The sequence below is a fragment of the Ochlerotatus camptorhynchus genome, unplaced genomic scaffold (genome assembly GCF_037179485.1).
Source record: "Ochlerotatus camptorhynchus isolate MF236.1 unplaced genomic scaffold, CSIRO-AGI_Acam_v1.1 ptg000335l, whole genome shotgun sequence".
In the NCBI taxonomy this organism is placed as follows: domain Eukaryota; kingdom Metazoa; phylum Arthropoda; class Insecta; order Diptera; family Culicidae; genus Ochlerotatus; species Ochlerotatus camptorhynchus.
Window position 1 is genome coordinate 210,711 of NW_027040823.1, and position 20,085 is coordinate 230,795.

A 20,085-nucleotide genomic window follows, 5' to 3' on the forward strand; every position below is an offset into this window, starting at 1 on the left:
GGTCAGCTAGTACATTTATTCATTTATTTGTGTGCCAAAATCAACAGGTTCAATGCAACCATAATCATGGATTTGATTGAACCTGTTGTTGAAAATTAAAAAAAAAAATCAAGGAGAGGACCTTTAGGCACGTAATAACTTTGAGCTCCGACGCTTTAACTATTTTAACAATACCCTGTACGCCGTTAACTACTATTTAAGTCCATTAATTATAGCCACGATTCCTTAATTCAAGTTCGTTAATTATACTTTGAGTACGTTCAATTACATTAAGTACGGCAAAATAATTTCTATTATTTTCATTACTACTTTGCAACGTACATTTTCTTGCATTTTAACTGGTCCTGTATATTGCGATTGAGTGCCCCTCATAGATGACCCTTCTTGCCCCACCTTACCCTATCTGGGTTTGTTTACAACTGTATGCGTTTATTTAAAATAAAACGTAATATTCATTCAAATATCTGACACCCGACGATGCGAAAAAAAAAAAAAAGAAAACCACTCTTGATAACTGTAACTGAACTGCGCATCAGCTTAAATTTTACGATTGCACAGGTAAACAAACAAATGTCGGTTCCGTCGTGACTTCTCATCTTATTCGCACACATCGTTCGAATTCGGAAACATGCGGCGACTGGATAGCTGGGCGGGTCATCATCGCTAAATCGATGCTGGCCCCATTTCAGAACACAACAAACAGACAGGGTGTGAATGTGAATGAACTTTGCAGTTACATTAACTAACACATGTGATGGATGGGAAAGGATTGTGACGCGACAAGCTGTAAAACTTTAGTTGAGTAGGAGGAGTTTCGTCTATACCGTAGCTATTAGACAACGTTGGGTTTGGCCCGGCAAGGAAAAGGGATAAAGGGATACGTGGAAAGTTTGAGCTATTGTTGGGGAACAGAAACAAGGAATAGTGACGACTGTTGTAGTCTAGCCATGTCTAGTCAGCTTTTTGCTAGCGCTATAGATTTCCGTTACGAGAAAGCACGCTTGGAATGGTTATTAGCGAAGATGATCAAACCAATCAACCGGTTTATTTAGATGACGCAAATCAAGTTCAGAACAGAATATTTTATCGCATACATTGAATAATTGGAATACGTTCCTACAAATTATTCCACAATCAATTCGTTATTGTCGAACCATGGCTGAACTCTCTGTACTGGAATTGGCGTACATTAGGATGCGCCATTTCAGCAGAGCTGACAGCTGTGCAAACGGTTTAAAGTAAAGGTGAGATTTGAACTCATTAGTCAACAATTTGAAGTGTATATGGAACATACTCAAAACAAAACAAAAATTAAACTCCAAAATGCCTAAAGCGCTGAATGTACACGACGATTTTAACGACGAACTTTTTTTACCCGAAAATAATCAATATGAAGCGTTAGCGTGATTACCTCTCACCCCAGCAGGCCTGGGATCAATCCCAGTCGGCGCCGCCGGGATGTTCTGAGGCATAACATCTCTGATCAAGTAGTAAAGTCCGGAGCAAATTGTGATAAGGGCGAAACTAGCTAAATGTAAACATATGGAGAAAAACCGAGCAAGTTTGCACGTATAAATTTAATTTTTAATTGAAGGTTAAGCATTTTTTTTCTCATTGCAATTAAATTTATGATCGTAAAATTGATCCATTTTTATTTGTGTTGAGTGAAAAATCCCATTTTTTATTATTTTTCTCTTGAAAAATATTTTTTACCATTTCGCCCGTAAATGCGGAAGGTTAAGAATACGCCCTTATTAAATCGCCCCGAACATGTATGACAACAACAATTCGCTCAATACTATGCGCCTTGTTTTGATTTCCTTTAAAGTGTCGCCCTTCACTTTTCGCCGTGTTCACACTTAATCTAGCTCGGTAAAATCTCCAACAACCGATTACCTCGGCATTTACATTTGCTGATATATCTGCAAAATATCTGTTTGTTAGCTGATATCTCAGCAAAAAGTTATTTGTTAGCTGAGTCTCGGCAATTGTTTTACTGAATCTCAGCAAAACAAATTGCAGAACTGCTCGGCTGTTGGAATCTCGGCGAAAAAAATTAAGTGTGATGTTCATAGACTTCCAAAACTCTCGTAGAACTTCCAAGATGTTCATAGAGCTTCCGAGTAGTTGAATTGTTAAACTGATGAAGATCTTCCAACAGGTTCACTAAAATTCCGACAAATTCACAGAATGTCCGGCAAGTTCACAGATTTTCCGACAAGATCATAGATCTTCCGACCAATTCATAAAACTTACGCCAAGTTCACTTATCTTCCTACAATTTCACTGAACTTCAGACAAGTTCACAGAACTAGCTACAAGTTTACAGAATTTCCGGCAGGTTCACATAAATTCCGACATATTTATAGAACTTCCGACAAGTTCATAGAACTTCCGACAAGTTCATAAAACTTCCGACAAGTTCATTGAGCTTCAATGATATTAAGAATATCTCTTTTCTTTTCCGTTTGCTTTGTGTTTAAATCATTTTTTCCCTTTCACCAGTTCATAGAACTTTCGTGTAGTACACAGGACTTAAATTCATATAATTTTCTAGATGTTCATAGATCTTCCAAGTTGTTCAATGAACTGCCGAGATATGAAAGGAACTTCTGAGATGTTTATAGAGTTTCCGAGCAGTCCATAAATCTTTCACGCAGTTCATAGCAATCCCAAGATGTTCATGGACTTCCAAAACTCTCGTAGACCTTCCAAGATGTTCATAGAGCTTCCGAGCAGTTGAATTGTTGAACTGATGAAGATCTTCCAACAGGTTCACTAAAATTCCGACAAATTCACAGAATGTCCGGCAAGTTCACAGAATTTCCGACAAGTTCAAAAATCTTCCGACAAGTTCATAAAACTTACGCCAAGTTCACTTATCTTCCTACAATTTCACTGAACTTAAGACAAGTTCACAGAACTAGCTACAAGTTTACAGAATTTCCGGCAGGTTCACATAAATTCCGGCATATTTACAGAAATTCCGACAAGTTCATAGAACTTCCGACAAGTTCATAGAACTCCAATGCTATTAAGAATATCTCTTTTCTTTATATTTAAATCATTTTCTCCCTTTCACCCGTTCTTAGAACTTTCGTGTAGTACACAAGACTTAAATTCATATAATTTTGTAGATGTTCCAAATTGTCCAATGAACTTCCGAGATGTTTAATGAACTTCCGAGATATGCAAGGAACTTCTGATATGTTCACAGAGCTACCGAGCAGTTGAATTGTTGAACTGATGAAGTACACATGACTAAAATTCATATAATTTTCTAGATGTTCATAGATCTTCCAAGTTGTTTAATAAACTTCCGAGATATGAAAGGAACTTCTGAGATGTTCATAGAGCTTCCGAGCAGTCCATAAATCTTTCAAGCATTTCATAGCACTTACAATATGTTCATAGATGATGAAGATCTTCCAACAGGTTCACTAAAATTCCGACAAATTCACAGAATGTCCGGCAAGTTCACAGAATTTCCGACAAGTTCATAGATCTTCCGACAAGTTTATAGAACTCCAATACTATTAAGAATCGCTCTTTTCTTTTCCGTTTTCTTTGTTTTTAAATCAATTTGACTTTCAACTGTTCATAGAACTTTCGTGTAGTACACAGTACTTAAATTCATATGATGTTCCAGATGTTCATAGATCTTCCGATTAAAATTTTCCGAGATGTTCATAGAACTTGCGAGATGTGCACAGAGTTCCAAAACTCTCATAGAATTTCCAAGATGTTCAGAGAGCTTCCGAGCAGTTAATAGAGCTTCTGAACAGTTCATACTATTTCCGAGCGGTGGCGTTTTTTAACCTCAATCTACCTGTGCACAGGCATGGAAAATCATTTGCATTCATTTCGTGCATTCATTTACATTCATTTGCCTCTAACTTTTTTCTTCAACAGCATTCCGCAAAATGATATAAATAGCTTTTGTAGGTTTTGTTATAAGCTACAACTTTTGTTAAAAAGTTAAATCCGTATCTCTGATGCATGACGAACCAGAGCGAACAGAAGCCACTAGTGTTTTTGAAAAACAGTAACAAGTTCTGCCCGCTCTAGTTCGTGATGCATGAGAGATACAGATTTGAGTTATGAGCAAAAGTTGTAGCTAATAACAAAACCTACAAAAGCTTCATACATCATTTTGCGGAATGCTGTTGATGAAAAAAGTTAGAGGCAAATGAATGTGAATGAATGTATGAAATGAATGTAAATGATTTTCCATGCCTGCCTGTGCACCAACCAGAGTTGCGAACCATCACAATCACGATCGTCAAACAGCTGATGGTAGTAACGCTTTGTACATTCCTATCAATGTGCTCGTCGAAGCTATCTCCATGACCATCCATCAAGTTGACGAAAGAAGTAAAAAGCAACTGATGAATGTCGTCTTCGGTTGTGATCCATCACCGATCTGGTCATTCCCGACAATCACGACACTCATCTGTGCTCGTTTTGAAGCAGTTGCTGCTTTGCTTGTTTGTGTCAGTGAGCCCAACAGCTTCCGTTTAATGTTACCTGCTTTGTTTGTAGCTCACACAATCGCGCCTGCCGAGACGAACTTGGAATGCGTAGGCATTGTTTTCATTTTCTTCTGTCGTTTCGCTTTTTCTCATCATCGTACTACAGAACTCTTCACTGTTTTCGTTGTGCTTTTCATCATCAGCAGCGAGTGTAACGTTTTGCTTGTGAGCAGCGACCATTACTGGTGATTGTTGTTTGCCATGGTTCTACCAGTCACTGCGCGACAAAACGTTCTATCAGCGATAGTCGGTTGATGCGTAGACGAGTGTCACGTGAGTGTCATGATATTTTGCATCACTGGCACCAACTCTCAAAACATAAACAATTATCAAAATATTGCTGGCAATGGATAGATATCGAGTAAACTAGAAGATAAAGTGTATTTTTCAACCGAATTGAGTATGAATATGGCATTAAATCTGGGTTTGACAGTTGGTGCACAGGTAAAAAGTGAGGTTACGGGACGCCACTGTTTCCGAGGTATTCATATAACTACAGAGATGAATATAGATCTTTCGAGATGTATTATTATTATTGTCTACACATTTCTCATAGAACTTTCGAGCAGTTAATAGAACTTTCGAGATATCCGTAGCACTTCCGAAATGTCCATAAAACTTCCGAGCAGTTCACAGGACTTTCGAGAAATTCATAGAATTTTCTAGATGTTTTTACAACTCCCGAGATAATCAACGAACTCCCGTGATGTTCATATAACTTCTGAGATGATCATAGAATTTCCAAGCAGTTCATATAACTTTCTAGAGAAGTTTATAAAACTTCAGTGATGAGTATGGAACATCCGAGATGAGCATTGAACATCTGAGATGATCATAGGCCTTCCGAGAATTTAATAGAACTTCCAAGCTGTACATAAATCTTCTGAACTGTTAATAGAACTTCCGAGGAGTTCATAGAACTTTCGAGATGTTCATAGATGTTCCCAGATGTTCATAGAACTTCCGCCAAGTTCACCAAACCAACGTGATTCTAAATATCACTTTTCTCCGATTTCGTTTTATTTGTTTCCCCTTCATCATAGACTCAAAACAATGTTGTATCGCTATAAAATCACCCCGTGTGAACACTAAGGACACGCAACAATCGCTTATAAAAAAAAGTCTATCGTAAACAACGCCGTTTGTGTTCAGCGTTTACAACTTATGCCTTTTAATGATTCGGAACTGTTCATGAACCACGTTTGACGAGTGTCTACCGTCCATACAAATCTCCAAAATTGTGTACAGACGATGATTGTCTACGCGGGGGTGAGGGAGGGTTCTAAGACCTCTCAAATACTGTCTAAGTATTTGCTGTTCATAAAGCCCCTGCTCTATCCCGGACTGAGAAAAATTAGGTCATTAAGTTAAATGTCACCTCTCAAAAGTACAAATCAGATTGTATATATCGGTAGAACAAAGTATATCAAACAGAGAAAAAAATGTACATTAAATGTACTAACTTTTACTAAATTTTAGTCATAACAGTCACATACTTGCTTTATTTTTCAATTCAAATGGGACAGTAATGCGTTTATGGATACTATATTTTTAGCCAAAACAACTCAAACTTTAGGAGGCTAATAAGGGACCAAATTGGGAATTGTTTGAGTATCATTGTAAAATTTACATCATTATTCCAAACCTACACTTTTAATCGATTTGAACTTTTAAAATTTCCAAATTCATTCAAGAACAATCATGGCTACTGAATGATTCACAATATCGAAAATCTCTTTCGATCACGGACACGGACGAAAACCTCAGATTATACCACCACAAAAACAAATCTGATTTCCGTATCTTATTCTATACAGACATTGCTTTATTTTTGTATACAAACCGACCAAGTTTCAACGCCGAATTCGTCATAACATCAACACAAAAAAAATGGAAAAATAATATTATTTTGGAAACATTTAATTAAATTTTCATAAAATGAATGGTGTTTGTATTGACATAAGGTATAGGTACATTATTTATATACCGCGTACATGAAATGTGACTTCAATTTTATTTAGGCTTGAAACTACAATAATTGTTGTAATTAACCGAGTTCGTTGTAAAGATTTAACGGAGAATACAAATCCTTTTTATTCAGGCACGCGTCGACAAGTAGTCTAGCAGTGACGGGCTGTACACAATGATGGTTTTGACTACCAGAGTAAGAGCAGGTAAAACATGATGCAATCCAATGTAAACACAGTGGTACACGTCAGTAGTACGGCTCAATCTCAGGTACATCTAATTTGATAAAACTGAAGCGTACAAAATCCAAAGTAATTTTTTGGGGATTGTGTTAACTTAACCATAATACACACTGATTTGATCATGATGCCGTAACAGTCAAATTTACCTCGAAATCCAAATTAGAGTTCTCCATATGGAATTAAAAAGATGTTGTTAAAAACCTAATAGTTGTTTTTAAGTCGTAATTGACACATGTGTATGTTTAACATCCATATCAAAATTCTAAAATTAACAACCTGTTTCACAATAAGTCGTAAAAACAAAATATAAGTTGATCAGAGAAATGGTACCAGTTCCAAAAGGTTTTAAACAAATCTGTACTTACCAGATAATCAACAACTCCTTCCATATCCATGTCACTTCCAAACTAACATTTAATTCGTTTCACCAGATAATCCACTATTTGTCAGCAGTTTAACCCTTTTTTTTAAATTCACGAAAAAGCACAATCCTCAACAGAATCGCAATAGTCCCGCCTAGTAATCAATGAATGAGTAATGCAGCACGGACCAGAAAGAAACTGTCAAACCGTCGCAATCGAAAACACAAAAGCACTCAACACACACACACCTTCGCGGTTTGTTTATGCACCAGCACTGTGTTTACAAACCTCAATCTTCCTGTGTGCACGAACACGCATACGAATGATGCAATCTTCGACTGTGTTGGTTGATTTTCACCCACAAAAGGCGTAGGCACTGCTTTCGCCAGTCACCACCGCACAGAAAATCTCCGGGGTTCCGAGAAGCCGATAGTTCGTATCTAGAGCCGGACCACCGGAAAACTTGAGTTGCACCGAACGCGGAGGAAATTCCCGTGACCGTAACCGCCCCGGGAGGACACTTTCCGATTATTTTTGTTGACGAAAACGGGCAAGCCAAAACGAACACCGACGGTAGAAATCGCTTTGACTGACGGACGGCAGAAAGAAATTTCTTCTTCCAACGTGTACTTTTTGCAGGGCTGTGTCGGCGGCCGCCAGTTTCCCACTGGTGGCGTTATGTGTTGCGGCGGTGGGGCGTTATGCGACGCTTTGGTTGTTACACACGGTTTGAAACGAACGTTTCGAACGGAACCATTTCTAGATTTTTCAATTGGGTTCTTTCATTTTGATAAATATATCGCTTTTTATACATCATCCTAAAGAACTTTGTTTTCTGAGCATACCGAAATTTTTTTTGTCGAAACCATAGACATTCATCTCGAATTTTAAATTAAGGTTTAAAGCAAAATAATAACTTTGCTGTTTGACACCAAACTAACAAATTGGCAGCTCGCTGTCCTACAAAATCCTACCGAGTCAATGTCCTTTATATAAGGTCCGGACCAACAGCCTTATTGGGGTTAATAAGATGGTGATAATTGGTAGTGTAATCGCACTTATTTAAAATAGTTCCAGTGCTCAAATTTTGATGAAATTTTGGATTTCGGTTCCATTTTTAAATTAGATTACGAATATGCGTTTAATTCAATACCAATAACCTTAAAGAACCCAATTCAACTTCAATTTCAATCGACAGATGGCTGTAGGACGGATCATTCTAATGTGGTAGTATTTAGGGGAATTTACGTATTCTCGTCAATCTAAGCAGCTTCCGCACTTCTATTAGCATTTTCTCAGTGTCACGCACACCTATGACGTGTCTGTTTGTTTACATTCATCTGCTGCTAGCTATTCTATCCATTCCAATCAACAACACTGTCCAAAACGGTTTGAAAACGTTTTTAAGGCGCTCCAAACTTCTCAGGTGAGTGTGACTATTGTCGGCAGCCTCTTTTACTTCGGCAACCTTTCCGTTTAAACTGCGTGTTAACCAGCTGTTCTATTATCGGCAACTCGAAATCAGCCGTATTTTGATGTGCTTATGTTTCTTTTGAAGAAACACCTAGCATAACAAGTTTGCTCAGTCGTAAAAATGTATTAGGATTGAAGCTGAAAGACTAAGGAATCGTTTAAATACATTCAGCGAAGTGTTTTAGTGAGAAAATACATCGAAATTAACGTTTAAATTGTGGTTGCCGAAAACAGTTGATGGCTGCCGAAGCCATCATTTACCCTATATGGAATGACTACCAAATTAGAGAGAAACGTCTTTCCTACAATCATCGGTTAATTTAATTGAATTTAAATTTCAATTTATTTTTCATTGGCCGAATTTATTTCGAAAGTTAGAACATTTTATATTCTGTCATAAATACGTAAATGAAATGATGAAAGTATGACAATTTATTTCAAATTTTAAAAATCTAGAGCATTGGGTCAAAACAGCACTTACCCTGGGTGAAACTGCTTTTGTAAATGTTCTCCCGCAAATCCGGATCATAACAGAATTTGTTCAAATTGGGCACAGTTGTTGATGACCTCGATACAGAACAGGAATGGAGAATAGGAGGTTGACCAACCCTAATATTCCCCTTACGATTGAGGAAATGATGCGTCGATGGAACTTCCTTCCAGACTTAGACAGTTTTCAACCGACGATTATTCATAGAGGTTTTAGGAAGTAGGTCTTCAAACAATATCTAGAGAAGTGCTGGTGTTGAGTACTTGGCACTGATGAAGTCTGCAAGTAGTAGACGAAATACGCGTATCTGTCAAAAGATAAGCAATTATAACGGAATTTAAAGGAAATAAACCAACCCACTCAAAGCTCTTCATAAAGGGATTCCGTTAAGAGGCTCGACAAATTTAAAGAATATCTAGAGAACGTTTCGCAAATATTTCATAGCTGATTTGTAGACTTCTAAAAAAAATTAAGACGAGGAAAAGGCGTGCCACTTAAATAACAGATAGCCATTTCTGCTTTCGTAACAATTTAATATACAATTGCTTTGTAGTACATTGTCGATATAAATCTAATTTTGGAGTTTGATTTCCTGCAATAGTAATAAGTTACCCTTCCAACAAAAAAAAAACTAACATTAATATTAAGGCTAATGGTGTAATATGCGAAGTTTTAAATCAAAACTGATTGATGTTGCACAGAGCATTCAATGCTTTACAGTAAAGGACGTCAGGACTCATGCCTACACAAATACAACGAACATAATCAAATGCTATTGAGCGAGTAGACCTCATCAGCTTGAACGACTAATAGTCATCGTCTTGGTATATTTGCGTCAACTTCTCGTGACTGTCGGGTTGGCAGATGCGACCAACGACCAGACTTTGCACCACCCATACCGTCGAAACGATCAGCAGCCCGTAGCGGGTGGCTCGCAATTTGACATCCTCCGGGAATTCCTGATCAGTCAGCATGTACCCGGATAGATTCTCCGTCAGATCCGTTTCGGACTTGATCAACCGAACCGTTCCACCGGCCAATTTGCACACACGACCCCAGAACTCGGTAAAGTCCTTGTCCATACTGGCAATGTTCACACAGTGACCGGCAAAGGGGTTCACAGTGGACCGTTGATCAGCTGCCCGACCACAGCTCCATCGAATGTAGCGTTCGTCGAGCAGGGACCACCCGGCAGGAAGTGCGAACGATTTGAACTCAACGAATGTTAGCGTCTGGCAACACTGGATGATCCATTCGTGCGATACGGCCTGTAATTACGATTCTGATGAAACTTCAAACAGATGGGGAAGCTTTAGATTTGGCACTTACCGGAATGTCCACCGCTAGGCACTGAACGTACTTGGCCGTGGCGGAGGGGTGTGGCGCTATAAGCTTACACTGTTTGTACTTTGCTTTCGGAATGTCTTCAAAGTGTTGGTAAACTTTCCCTCCCCCGGTTTCAATCTGCTGCCGAAGGTGCTCCTTCACAAAGGGAATTGCACTGAACTGACGGTACTTGTTCCGCATGTCGTTGGTTTCCTGTAAATCGTTCATAGATGCATAAGTGATCGTAGTAAGGCTCTCAAGACTTCGGGGTGTAGCATACGGGAGTATTGCAGGATCCTCTCGGTGGAATGGTACAGGTCAAGATGAAATGCTTGTTTCGAAATAAAGTCTTACTTCCCGGAAGTGGCCCCAAAAGTTCGGCCAACTGTCGTTCGTGGCCCAAATATTCGGCTACCAGATACATTTCTGCAATGGTTTTAATCATGAGCAAAACTCTTCGCTTCTAGGCTAGAACAAAATACTTCTGATTTCCGACTCCTTTTCGGTCCGCTGCAGCTCCGGTTGAACTCCGTCGACGAATTCCAGTGCGGTTTCGGGGCTGGGTGGTACTGGGATCTCCTCTTCAACGATGTCCGAAACGTCGCTGCATTCAGAGATGGCAGATGTTTGCAGTTGCGCCTGTTGAGCTTTGCTGAAAGTAATAAACGGGCAATATTGTTGTACTGACGCAGAGGAATTTCCAACCAATCCCGCCAGTTTATCTGCTTTGCGGTGCCCTTATTCCATTTAAAGTTGCTTAAAACCTCCAGATGTTATTATTTGTATGATTCGATCATCTAACATTTCAAGTACAAAATACAGTAACTCTTTCTATATACTTTTACTCGATATTGTTACGTCAACTCACTGGCAGCCACTTACAAATCAGTTTTTACATAGAGGAATGACTCGACCCTATCCCAATTCCCAATTTAATCCTCCTGATGTCAATCCAATCCAATCCCAAACATCCTTTTTTCTATCCCAAGCTGCCTTCACAATTTATATTCACGGAATACATACCTCATTTTATATGGAATTATATTTTGATAAAAACTGATTTATTTTTGGAATACGAATACAGAACTGCTGCGAAAGGAAAATTCTGCCAAAATTATTGAATTCAAATTTAAACGTTCCCCTAAATGAAATCGCACGGAACGGGTTATTGCGCCAAATGGAACTCCGCGAAATGGGTCATTCTACGAAATGGAGTTCCACCTCTATGGTTCCACGGTACTACCATGGTACTACTATGGTACTACGGGAGGTCACCTGAAGTATTTCACGCGTCTGCATCAATATTCGAAGAAAAAAGAATTCGATTCTTTATCAAAATATTGGACTTAATATATTCCGAAAAAACGGTTTTCCCGAAAATAATCGAAGCAATGATCATAAACACGCAGTGAGCATTAAATTGTCGTCGGATACGTTTGGTAATGATCAGTAATGAGAATTTCTACTATTTTTTGATTTTTAATGATTTACTACAGCCACCTATTTTTTTCGCTAGAAGTCATTTGAAGTTGATGTAGAAGTCCGTCGATCTTGTTTTCCGTGCTGAGCACCAATGCTACCGACGCCAGAGAGGCAGCTCCCACACCTGGACCCTACCTATCGACCCATCAAATCATGAACCGGGGACCAACGGCTTTACTTCCCATCCGAAGGAAGGCGTAATCAGAGATGTTATGCCTCAGAACATCCCTGCGGCGCCAACTGGGATTAAACCCAGGCATGCTGGGGTGAGAGGTAATTACGCTTACCACTACAACACCGGCGCCGCTGAGTCCTCTGTTGCCAAGTGAAAAGAAAGGGAATCTTTCGAAAACCGTGATGCGAGTTCAACTGTTTTTCTCTTGGTGTGACACTAGGTGTGACACCGACTCTGGAACAGCGATTGACAACAGGCTAATAACACCAACCGGTGGAAACTAACTATTGGTCCCAAGCAAATCGATTAACGTACCCCATTCAAGTGGAAATTCTAGTACTACACCATGTTTGTTTTTAGGCGCAGATAAAATGAGGGGTTCGTGGATTTTCCTATGTTTCGAGGGGTTCATCGATTAGCTTGGGACCGAAGAGAGTACCAGAGCTGAGCCAAAAAGTTGAGCGCGTTTCTTCGGGACCTTCTGGTCTTAGAGTTACCTCTATGCTTCTAGCACAAACGAAGTGACAGACGGAGCGGCTCGAAAACTTTGGTGACGCACCTGCTAATGCAATTTTTCAGTGTACCACATGGCAACACCACTACTACTGGAATGTGCAACATGGCAACACTACTAATGGATTGTACCACATGGCAACACTAAATGTACTAGAATGTTTTGGTTCTATCTCTTTCACTCTAGTCTAAACTGAAATGCATAAAAAAAAAATGACAAAATGATACACTCTTTGCACACTGTCAAAGATCATATTGCACACAAAATCAACTATGTTCAAATCAAAACAAAAATACTAGCCCATCTGGTGGCTGATGGCACAAGCTTCTAAGAAAATTCTATTACAGCGAACCACATTATTTTAATTGATTTCTTCGCCAGCCAGACAGACGACTATGTCACTTCGTTTGTGCTTCTAAAGGGTGTCCACGATGAAATTGCCACACACAAAATTGATTCGCAAAATTCGAGTTTTCATCCGATTGCCATCAAATTTTCAGGGATTGAGAAATAACTATTAAACTTCATTTTACCATTTTACTCGTATTTTATTTACAGTCCATACGCAAATGCCCGCACCTTGGCCTTAACCCCGGCCATAAGATTCTGCACAACCTGTGAATCAACCGTTTTTTTGCATGTAAACCCATACTTTCTTCAGTTCTTCGACTGTCTTCACTACCTTAGGTCGTTTAAGAAGGTGCTGCTTCATAATCGCCCAGTACGAAAGGTGCACTCCGCTTCCCGCACGTGCAGATGGCTTGCCAAACCAGGAATTTCTTCGCAAATTTGGACATCTTCTGAGTGCGGACATGCTCCGGAACGCTGAACTTATCCTTGGCCGTGAAAAACAGGTTGCCGGGGATCTGTTTGAAGTCGGCTTTCACATATGTTTCGTCGTCCATGATGCAGCATTCAACTTTCGTCAGCATGTTGAGGTACAACTTCCTGGCACGGGTTTTGGCGGACTTGTTCTGCTTCTCGTCGCGATTAGGGGCCTTTTGTACCTTGAACGTTCGAAGCCCAGCCTTAGTTTTGGCCTTCTGGACAAAACTTCGGCTTAGGTGCAGCTTCTTAGCCACATCCCTAACGGAGGCGTTCGGATTTCGGTTGAAGGCCCCAACTACGCGGTTGTGATTTTTGGTGTTGTACGGAATACTTTTTCCTTCACTTCTGGGCTTCCGATCGGTGGTCAACCGTTCCTCGAACCGCTTAATCACTCGCGACACCGTGGAATTCGCGATTCCCAACGTTTTAGCGATGGAACGATGCGAGAGATCCTTGTTCTCGTGATGAATGCGCATGATTTTATCACGCACGAGCTGTTCTTTCGACTCCATTTCCGCGAGTTTTGATCACAGGACTTTAAAACTTGCAGGATGTAAATAATGCACTATGAACTAAATCCACCCAAATTTTCATTAAATTCTACCCAACGGTTAAAAAGTTAGATCAATTTCATAGTGTGGCAATTTCATCGTGGACACCCTTTAGTCTTAGAGTTACCTCTATGCTAGTACCATAGAGGTAACTCTAAGACCAGAAGGTCCCGAAGAAACGAGCTCAACTTTTTGGCCCAGCTCTGGTACTATCTTCGGTCCCAAGCTAATCGATGCACCCCTCGAATCATAGGAAAATCCATGAACCTCTCATTTTATCTGTCAAACTTTCATAGCGAATCTAAACAAACATAGTGCAGTGCTAGAATTTCGACTAGAATGGGGTACGTTAATCGATTTGCTTCGGACCAATAGGCTAGTCAAGTAGTGACCAATTTTAAATCGTTAGTTTCCACTTGTTTGTAACTCTATGTCACTAGTGAGGTGACAAAAGTCAGGCCGTGGTTACGTGACTCTTCATTTGATTTGCACGGAGAGTCATCTGTCATCTCACTAATGAAAGAAATTCACTTCGACTCTCGGAATAACCACCTCTGTTTCAAGCATGGAGTACCGTTGGGGACCGACATCCGTACACCTAATACAAAAAGTAGGCGGTTTTGTATATGGCTAGGTATATGGCGTACCGATTTCGATTAATTTCTTAAGCGGGACCTACAATCCAGCTTTCCATGCTCGGTAATGGCGGCCTGTTTGTATGAATAATTGTATACTTCATTGTGATTTTTTGACACTATCTGGATGTACGAATTTCGACCCCTCCCTTTCCCTCTCCCAGGAACAGAAGAAAATGGAACAACATACGCCCTCCAGTTAGTGTCAAAAAGCACAGTGAAGGATACGGGGCTTATTACGGATGTCACTTCACGGTGAAAACTTGTCACTTGTCGTCACGGTGAAGTGATTCCCATTTGATTTGTACGGCAATCACGGCTCTTATTCTCAATATCACTTCCTTATCACCATGTAGTGACCCCCGTAATAAGGGCCTACATTTATTCATACAAACAGGCCGCCATTACCCAGCATGGAAAGCTGGATACTGCGTCACCATCAGCATTGACGAGGGGGTTTGTCCATTGAGGTTCGTCAAATGACAGGTGTAACGCATTTCAACTTGCTTTTCCATCGACATCTCTACTTGAAGACTTTACAGGTGTACGTGTACGGATTTCGGTCCCGCACGGTAAAAAAAATACCTTTTCTCGCGAAACATTTCAAAGGGAGTTGGTTGGAAATGCTAACATGAAGCTTTAGTTTGATAATTTATTAGCTAGAGAATGATCTTTAGAAGAGAATAGGTGGATAGTTCCGTTAGAGTACGGCAGTATGAAAATGGAATAGAAGTTGAAAATGAGCGAAGGGCCATTAATGCGACAGTTTTTAAAGTTCGAAGCACATCTTTTGCCTAACCCGTACGATGTACGCGGAGACTTGAAGTATGTCTTCAAGTCTACAGGCAAAAGATGTGCGTCCCCCTTTTGCTCATAACTGACTGCGGCTGTGGAATAGTTCTAGCGACGTTTCATCACTACCTAAAGCCCCACGTTTGCGAGAGCATTTCCAGTCGATGGTGTGTTATAATGCAATTCTTCTTTACCCAACTATTGTGTTGCTCCTGCTAACTTCGCGTATGAAGTAACATAAAAACACTTTGAATGTAACAACTCAAGGCGGGAGTAGCCGTCAACAATGCTGATGATGGTACAGCACGCAACAACCACCCTAATACTGCTTTCTCTCTGAGATGACCAATTTGGTCATGACGAGAGGAGCAACACAATAGTTGGGTAAAGAAGAATTGCATTATAACACACCATCGACTGGAAATGCTCTCGCAAACGTGGGGCTTTAGGTAGTGATGAAATGTCGCTAGAACTATTCCACAGCCGCAGTCAGTTATGAGCAAAAGGAGGACGCACATCTTTTGCCTGTAGACTTGAAGACATACTTCAAGTCTCCGCGTACATCGTACGGGTTAGGCAAAAGATGTGCGTCTGACTTTAAAAACTGTCGCATTAATAGGCCTCGCTCATTTTCAACTTCTATTCAATTTTCATACTGCCGTACTCTAAAGGGCCACCCACATTAGATCCGTTTGCGTTGCGTTGACGTAAATTTGACAGTTAGACAATAGATTTAGCTGTCACTTTGCCGCAACGCGTCCGATCCGGATCTAATGTGCGTGGGCCTTAACGGAACTATTCACCTATTATCTTCTAAAGATCATTCTCTAGCTAATATCACCTAAAGCTTCATGTTAGCTTTTCCAACAAACTCTGAAAATCGCTAACTTCGTAACATAAAAACACTTTGAATGATTTGAAAAGGGCCTTCCTCGCTGATCGATTCTCTTCATCGACATTCTCTTTGACTTACCACCACCGACGAACCGACACGCCACTGGAGCATTTCGTTTGTCCGCAATTCAATTTGACAAATGAGCGATTCAATCTGTCAAACGGGCGATCATATCTGTCAAATGAGGTGAGACGCAAACCAAGTCAATATAAATTTTACGTATGTTCGGGTCCTTGCTCATGATATGACGCGATCTTATGAAAAGATGGCGGTAGTGTTGGCAAATTTGATCGGAATGACGTCTGAGCAGTGCTGCAAAATCTCGACAATACACGGCGAAAATCAAAATTCTGGTTTGGTCACTCATTTGAGCTAGCAGTCATCGTCAAGGCAAACCATGTCAATTGTCAGTGGCAAACATGTGCAGATTTGTTCATTAGCTAAATTTGAAACGAAATTAAACGGCTCGAGCAAAACAATTACATGGAGCCCTTAAAGTGAGCAAGCATTTACGTCCTGAGAACTGCTTGGATAACAATAATGTGGCTCAGAATGCACGAAATTACACTTTTTTGTTACCAGGTGAATCTTTGTCATTGACGAAAAAATTAATGAGATTTTGACAAAGGTTTTTTTGATGATGAAAGACTTAGTGACTATGTGAAAAACAATTTTGTCAATATCGTGCGAAAGTCTGTCAAGGACCAATGACAAATCTCAGCACTGCGTCTGAGGCAAAGAGAAAAATAATGTTTTTTTCTGGGAAAAATTTAAAAAAATATTGTAAAAACTTACATATCTCAAAATGTTCTGGTCCGATTTTTGATGGGTTTTTAAAGAAAGCTCAGGAACATTTCAAATGTTTAAAATTATGGACACTAAAAAATTGACAAAATCGTAGAACAAGAACTTTTATTAATTTTCTTGTTAAAACTTCTTTTTTATGTAATGTATACTCAGAAAACAATGTTTGGAACATTTTAAATATTATTTTGTGAAAAAATACACAAAAAGCGTACTAAAAATTAAAAATTTGAAGAAAAGTATTTGTTCTACGATTTTTGTCAGTTTTCAAGTGTCCGTGATCATTTAAAAAATTGTATTTTTGATGAGCTTTTTTTTTAAACAAATTGAAAAAATCGGACATTTTGAGATATTTGGGTTTTTAACATTCTTTTTTGCATTTTTACTCAAAACATGTTTTGCTTATTTTCTCAGAAAGGCATTTATTTGTCTCTACAACTTTGTCTCAGACGTATTTTTTTTTAATTTTCAAAGATGCCATTTTGAAAAAAATTACAAGATCCAAAGTAACCAAATTTGAGCAAAAATGTGAATCATTGCCCACAACAAACAATTACGCAAAGTTTCATACAAATCGGAGAAGATCGATTCGAATATTCATTATGTTTACGCAATTTTGCCCGGAACTGACCTAAAATCAATTCTGTGGAAATCATTCCCTACAATCTAACAAAACAATAAATAAGCTGGATGTCAAAGCGCAGTAGTACCGGAAGCCGCGAACCGGATTCCATCGATTGGATAGAGGAAGATCGTCGAAGAGTAGGGTTAGGAAAAGAGAATATGTTTTCAAAACTGAGAGAATCGATTTTTTTTGCTGTGTTCCTCAAGAGCCGTTTGTTTTTCACGGTAATCGAAATCGAAATTTACAGACGAAAATGGTCAAACAGATTTGGCATTCCCAAACAGAGTGGATATTTTATATGCTATATTCTCTTTTCCTTGCGTCCTCTACTAACCTTCCTCTCTAGGTTTTTTTTTGTTTTATCAAGGGACTTGTCGGATCTTTCTTTTCTGTTTAATTGGGCAAAAACAAAACCAACATAATAACGAAAAACAAACTTTTCTCTTTGTGATTTGTTAAGAATAATTACGTTTTTATTTTTGTATTCCTCAATTTTTAAAATTACTATTTCCAGTATAGGTTTATTCCTTGTCTTCTGTTGATGGCGCTTTTTCTCACGCACATTTCTTCTTGTCGGTAGATTTCGTTACTGGATATTCTTGATTTCTAGCTTTTTTTGTTTGCTTACTCTCCTTTATGTATATATAAGTTTGTGTATGTAATACCGATATTACCAGTTGAATGAGATTTTTGTTCCGTTCCATCATTCTGTCCTTATTTTTCCTAATACCGAGCGGTCGCATTTTTGTATGTTTTTTTTTATAGAGAGTGCCAATTATTTAATGTTTTTTTTATAGAGAACAATAATACGATTAGGTTGTTTCGGTGCCAGCCAATTTGGTACACTCATTTTTCGCTAACGAACACACCGGTTTTGGAAACATTCATAGTGATTTTTCATAATTACAAATCTAAGTCTGTGTTCGTGTGTTTTTGTTGTTGATGTTGTTGTAGGCTGTTGTCCCTTCCCACGAATATTCGCTCAATGTCCTGCTGCTATTTATATATATACTCTAAACGTGTGACTTAATTGATTTACTTTTATCCTCTTAAATGCTATTACTCTATTTAATTGCATCATACGATGGAGAGATTGTGTGTTCAATTGTGTTGCAGTTCTGTCAAGAAGGATATTCTTTTCGGAATCGGAATCGCCATTACCCGCCTGCGTGTACTAGAACATTGCTTCTGCTCAGTCGATTCCGAATTGGCTCGTGCCATCGATGATTTTGCGACAATTTCCGTAAATCAAAATTACAGCAACGAACTTCGTTTTCGCAAAAAATGATTTCCCAGTCACATTGTAGCATAATCATTGTAGCGCTTTCGTGGAAAAAAAAAAGATTCGTTGGCAATGTGGAAGAAATTAAATAGTACAACCAAACCGTATATGCGTATCGTTCTTTTATTCTCGAACACAGATTGTAGCATTTGTTTGGACTTACGAAACATGTTTAGATTTCCAATATCTAAAAACTCTCTTTTCCTGTCGTCGTCAAACCTAGCCGCTAAATGGTACACATTTTAAACAGATGCGGTATTAGTTAGTAGTAGTTTACACTCTCTATCTTAGATAAATAAGAGAACACAGTGTTCTTCTTCCTAGCAGCCCGAATATGAAACTATCCATAAATTGAATAAAACTAATTCTACACCGTACAAACAAAATATTTTGCAAGAACTATCTCAGTAAGTCAAGATTCCTAAAAGTCGTTAGTATGCTGTAATTTGTTGTTTTGAAGGAATGCCAAAAATGTTGACCAGATTCTGTTCGCGCGTTTCGATCAGTGTGCTCGGTCCTTTTTTATTTTCTTCGTCAACAGAGCGTAGAGAAAGCAGGGGGCTTGCTTTCCGGTAAATGCAGCTGGCGGAGTTGCTTGAAAACACGACACATTCAAACCTGAATGTTCTGCTACGGCCACGCCTAATGCGAGAAATAGTTGATATCCCATGCACTTGTCTTACTTTCTTTGCATTCACTACCAGGGATAGTAACGCTCCGTTTTAAATTTTGAATACTCTCATTGGATTATACGTTGATTCGATAATACTAAATACTCGATTGGTTGACGGTGACTCTCTGGCGGGTTGTGTCAAGTGTTTTAAAACATTATTCTTCTCTCCTCTGGTTGTTGCTTTTTTTTGTAAACAGATTCTCTTTTGCTTCACCTCTCGACTCTGATTATGATTCGAATATAGCTAAAAGTTACTTTTGCCCTATTGACTATAAAGTGTACTGTTGTTGTTTTTTGTTATTTTTTTTTATCTGCATATTGTAGTAGTAATTTTTCTTTTAACCAACTACTTGTTCTGGTTTCTAAAACGCAGGATGTGCATCGCAATGGATTTACGAAAGCCTAGAAATATATAGAAAATATGTTAGTTCAGTCC

The 20,085-nt window shown here is 39.0% G+C and overlaps 2 protein-coding genes across 4 annotated transcripts in view; both read right to left on the reverse strand.

Moving 5' to 3' along the window:
• LOC135708792 (uncharacterized) overlaps window positions 1-7,707 on the reverse strand; it is a 59,008-nt gene extending 51,301 nt beyond the window's left edge. Inside the window, exon 1 of the mRNA XM_065230939.1 lies at window positions 7,108-7,707. Within this exon, the coding sequence (XP_065087011.1) occupies window positions 7,108-7,137 (30 nt within the window). The 5' untranslated portion in view covers window positions 7,138-7,707. The remainder of the gene's footprint in view (window positions 1-7,107) is intronic.
• A 1,981-nt stretch (window positions 7,708-9,688) lies between these two features.
• LOC135708789 (TP53-binding protein 1-like) overlaps window positions 9,689-20,085 on the reverse strand; it is a 29,341-nt gene continuing 18,944 nt past the window's right edge. The window contains exons 5-8 of one of the 3 annotated variants that reach the window (XM_065230932.1): window positions 10,876-11,045; window positions 10,674-10,819; window positions 10,397-10,606; window positions 9,689-10,335 (exon numbers count right to left, since the gene is read on the reverse strand). In XM_065230932.1, coding sequence (XP_065087004.1) covers window positions 9,874-10,335; window positions 10,397-10,606; window positions 10,674-10,819; window positions 10,876-11,045 — 988 coding nt within the window. In that variant the 3' untranslated portion in view covers window positions 9,689-9,873. Of the gene's footprint in view, window positions 10,336-10,396; window positions 10,607-10,673; window positions 10,820-10,875; window positions 11,046-18,810; window positions 20,052-20,085 lie in introns of those variants that run through there. The other 2 variants (XM_065230933.1, XM_065230934.1) reach the window with 2 other exon arrangements.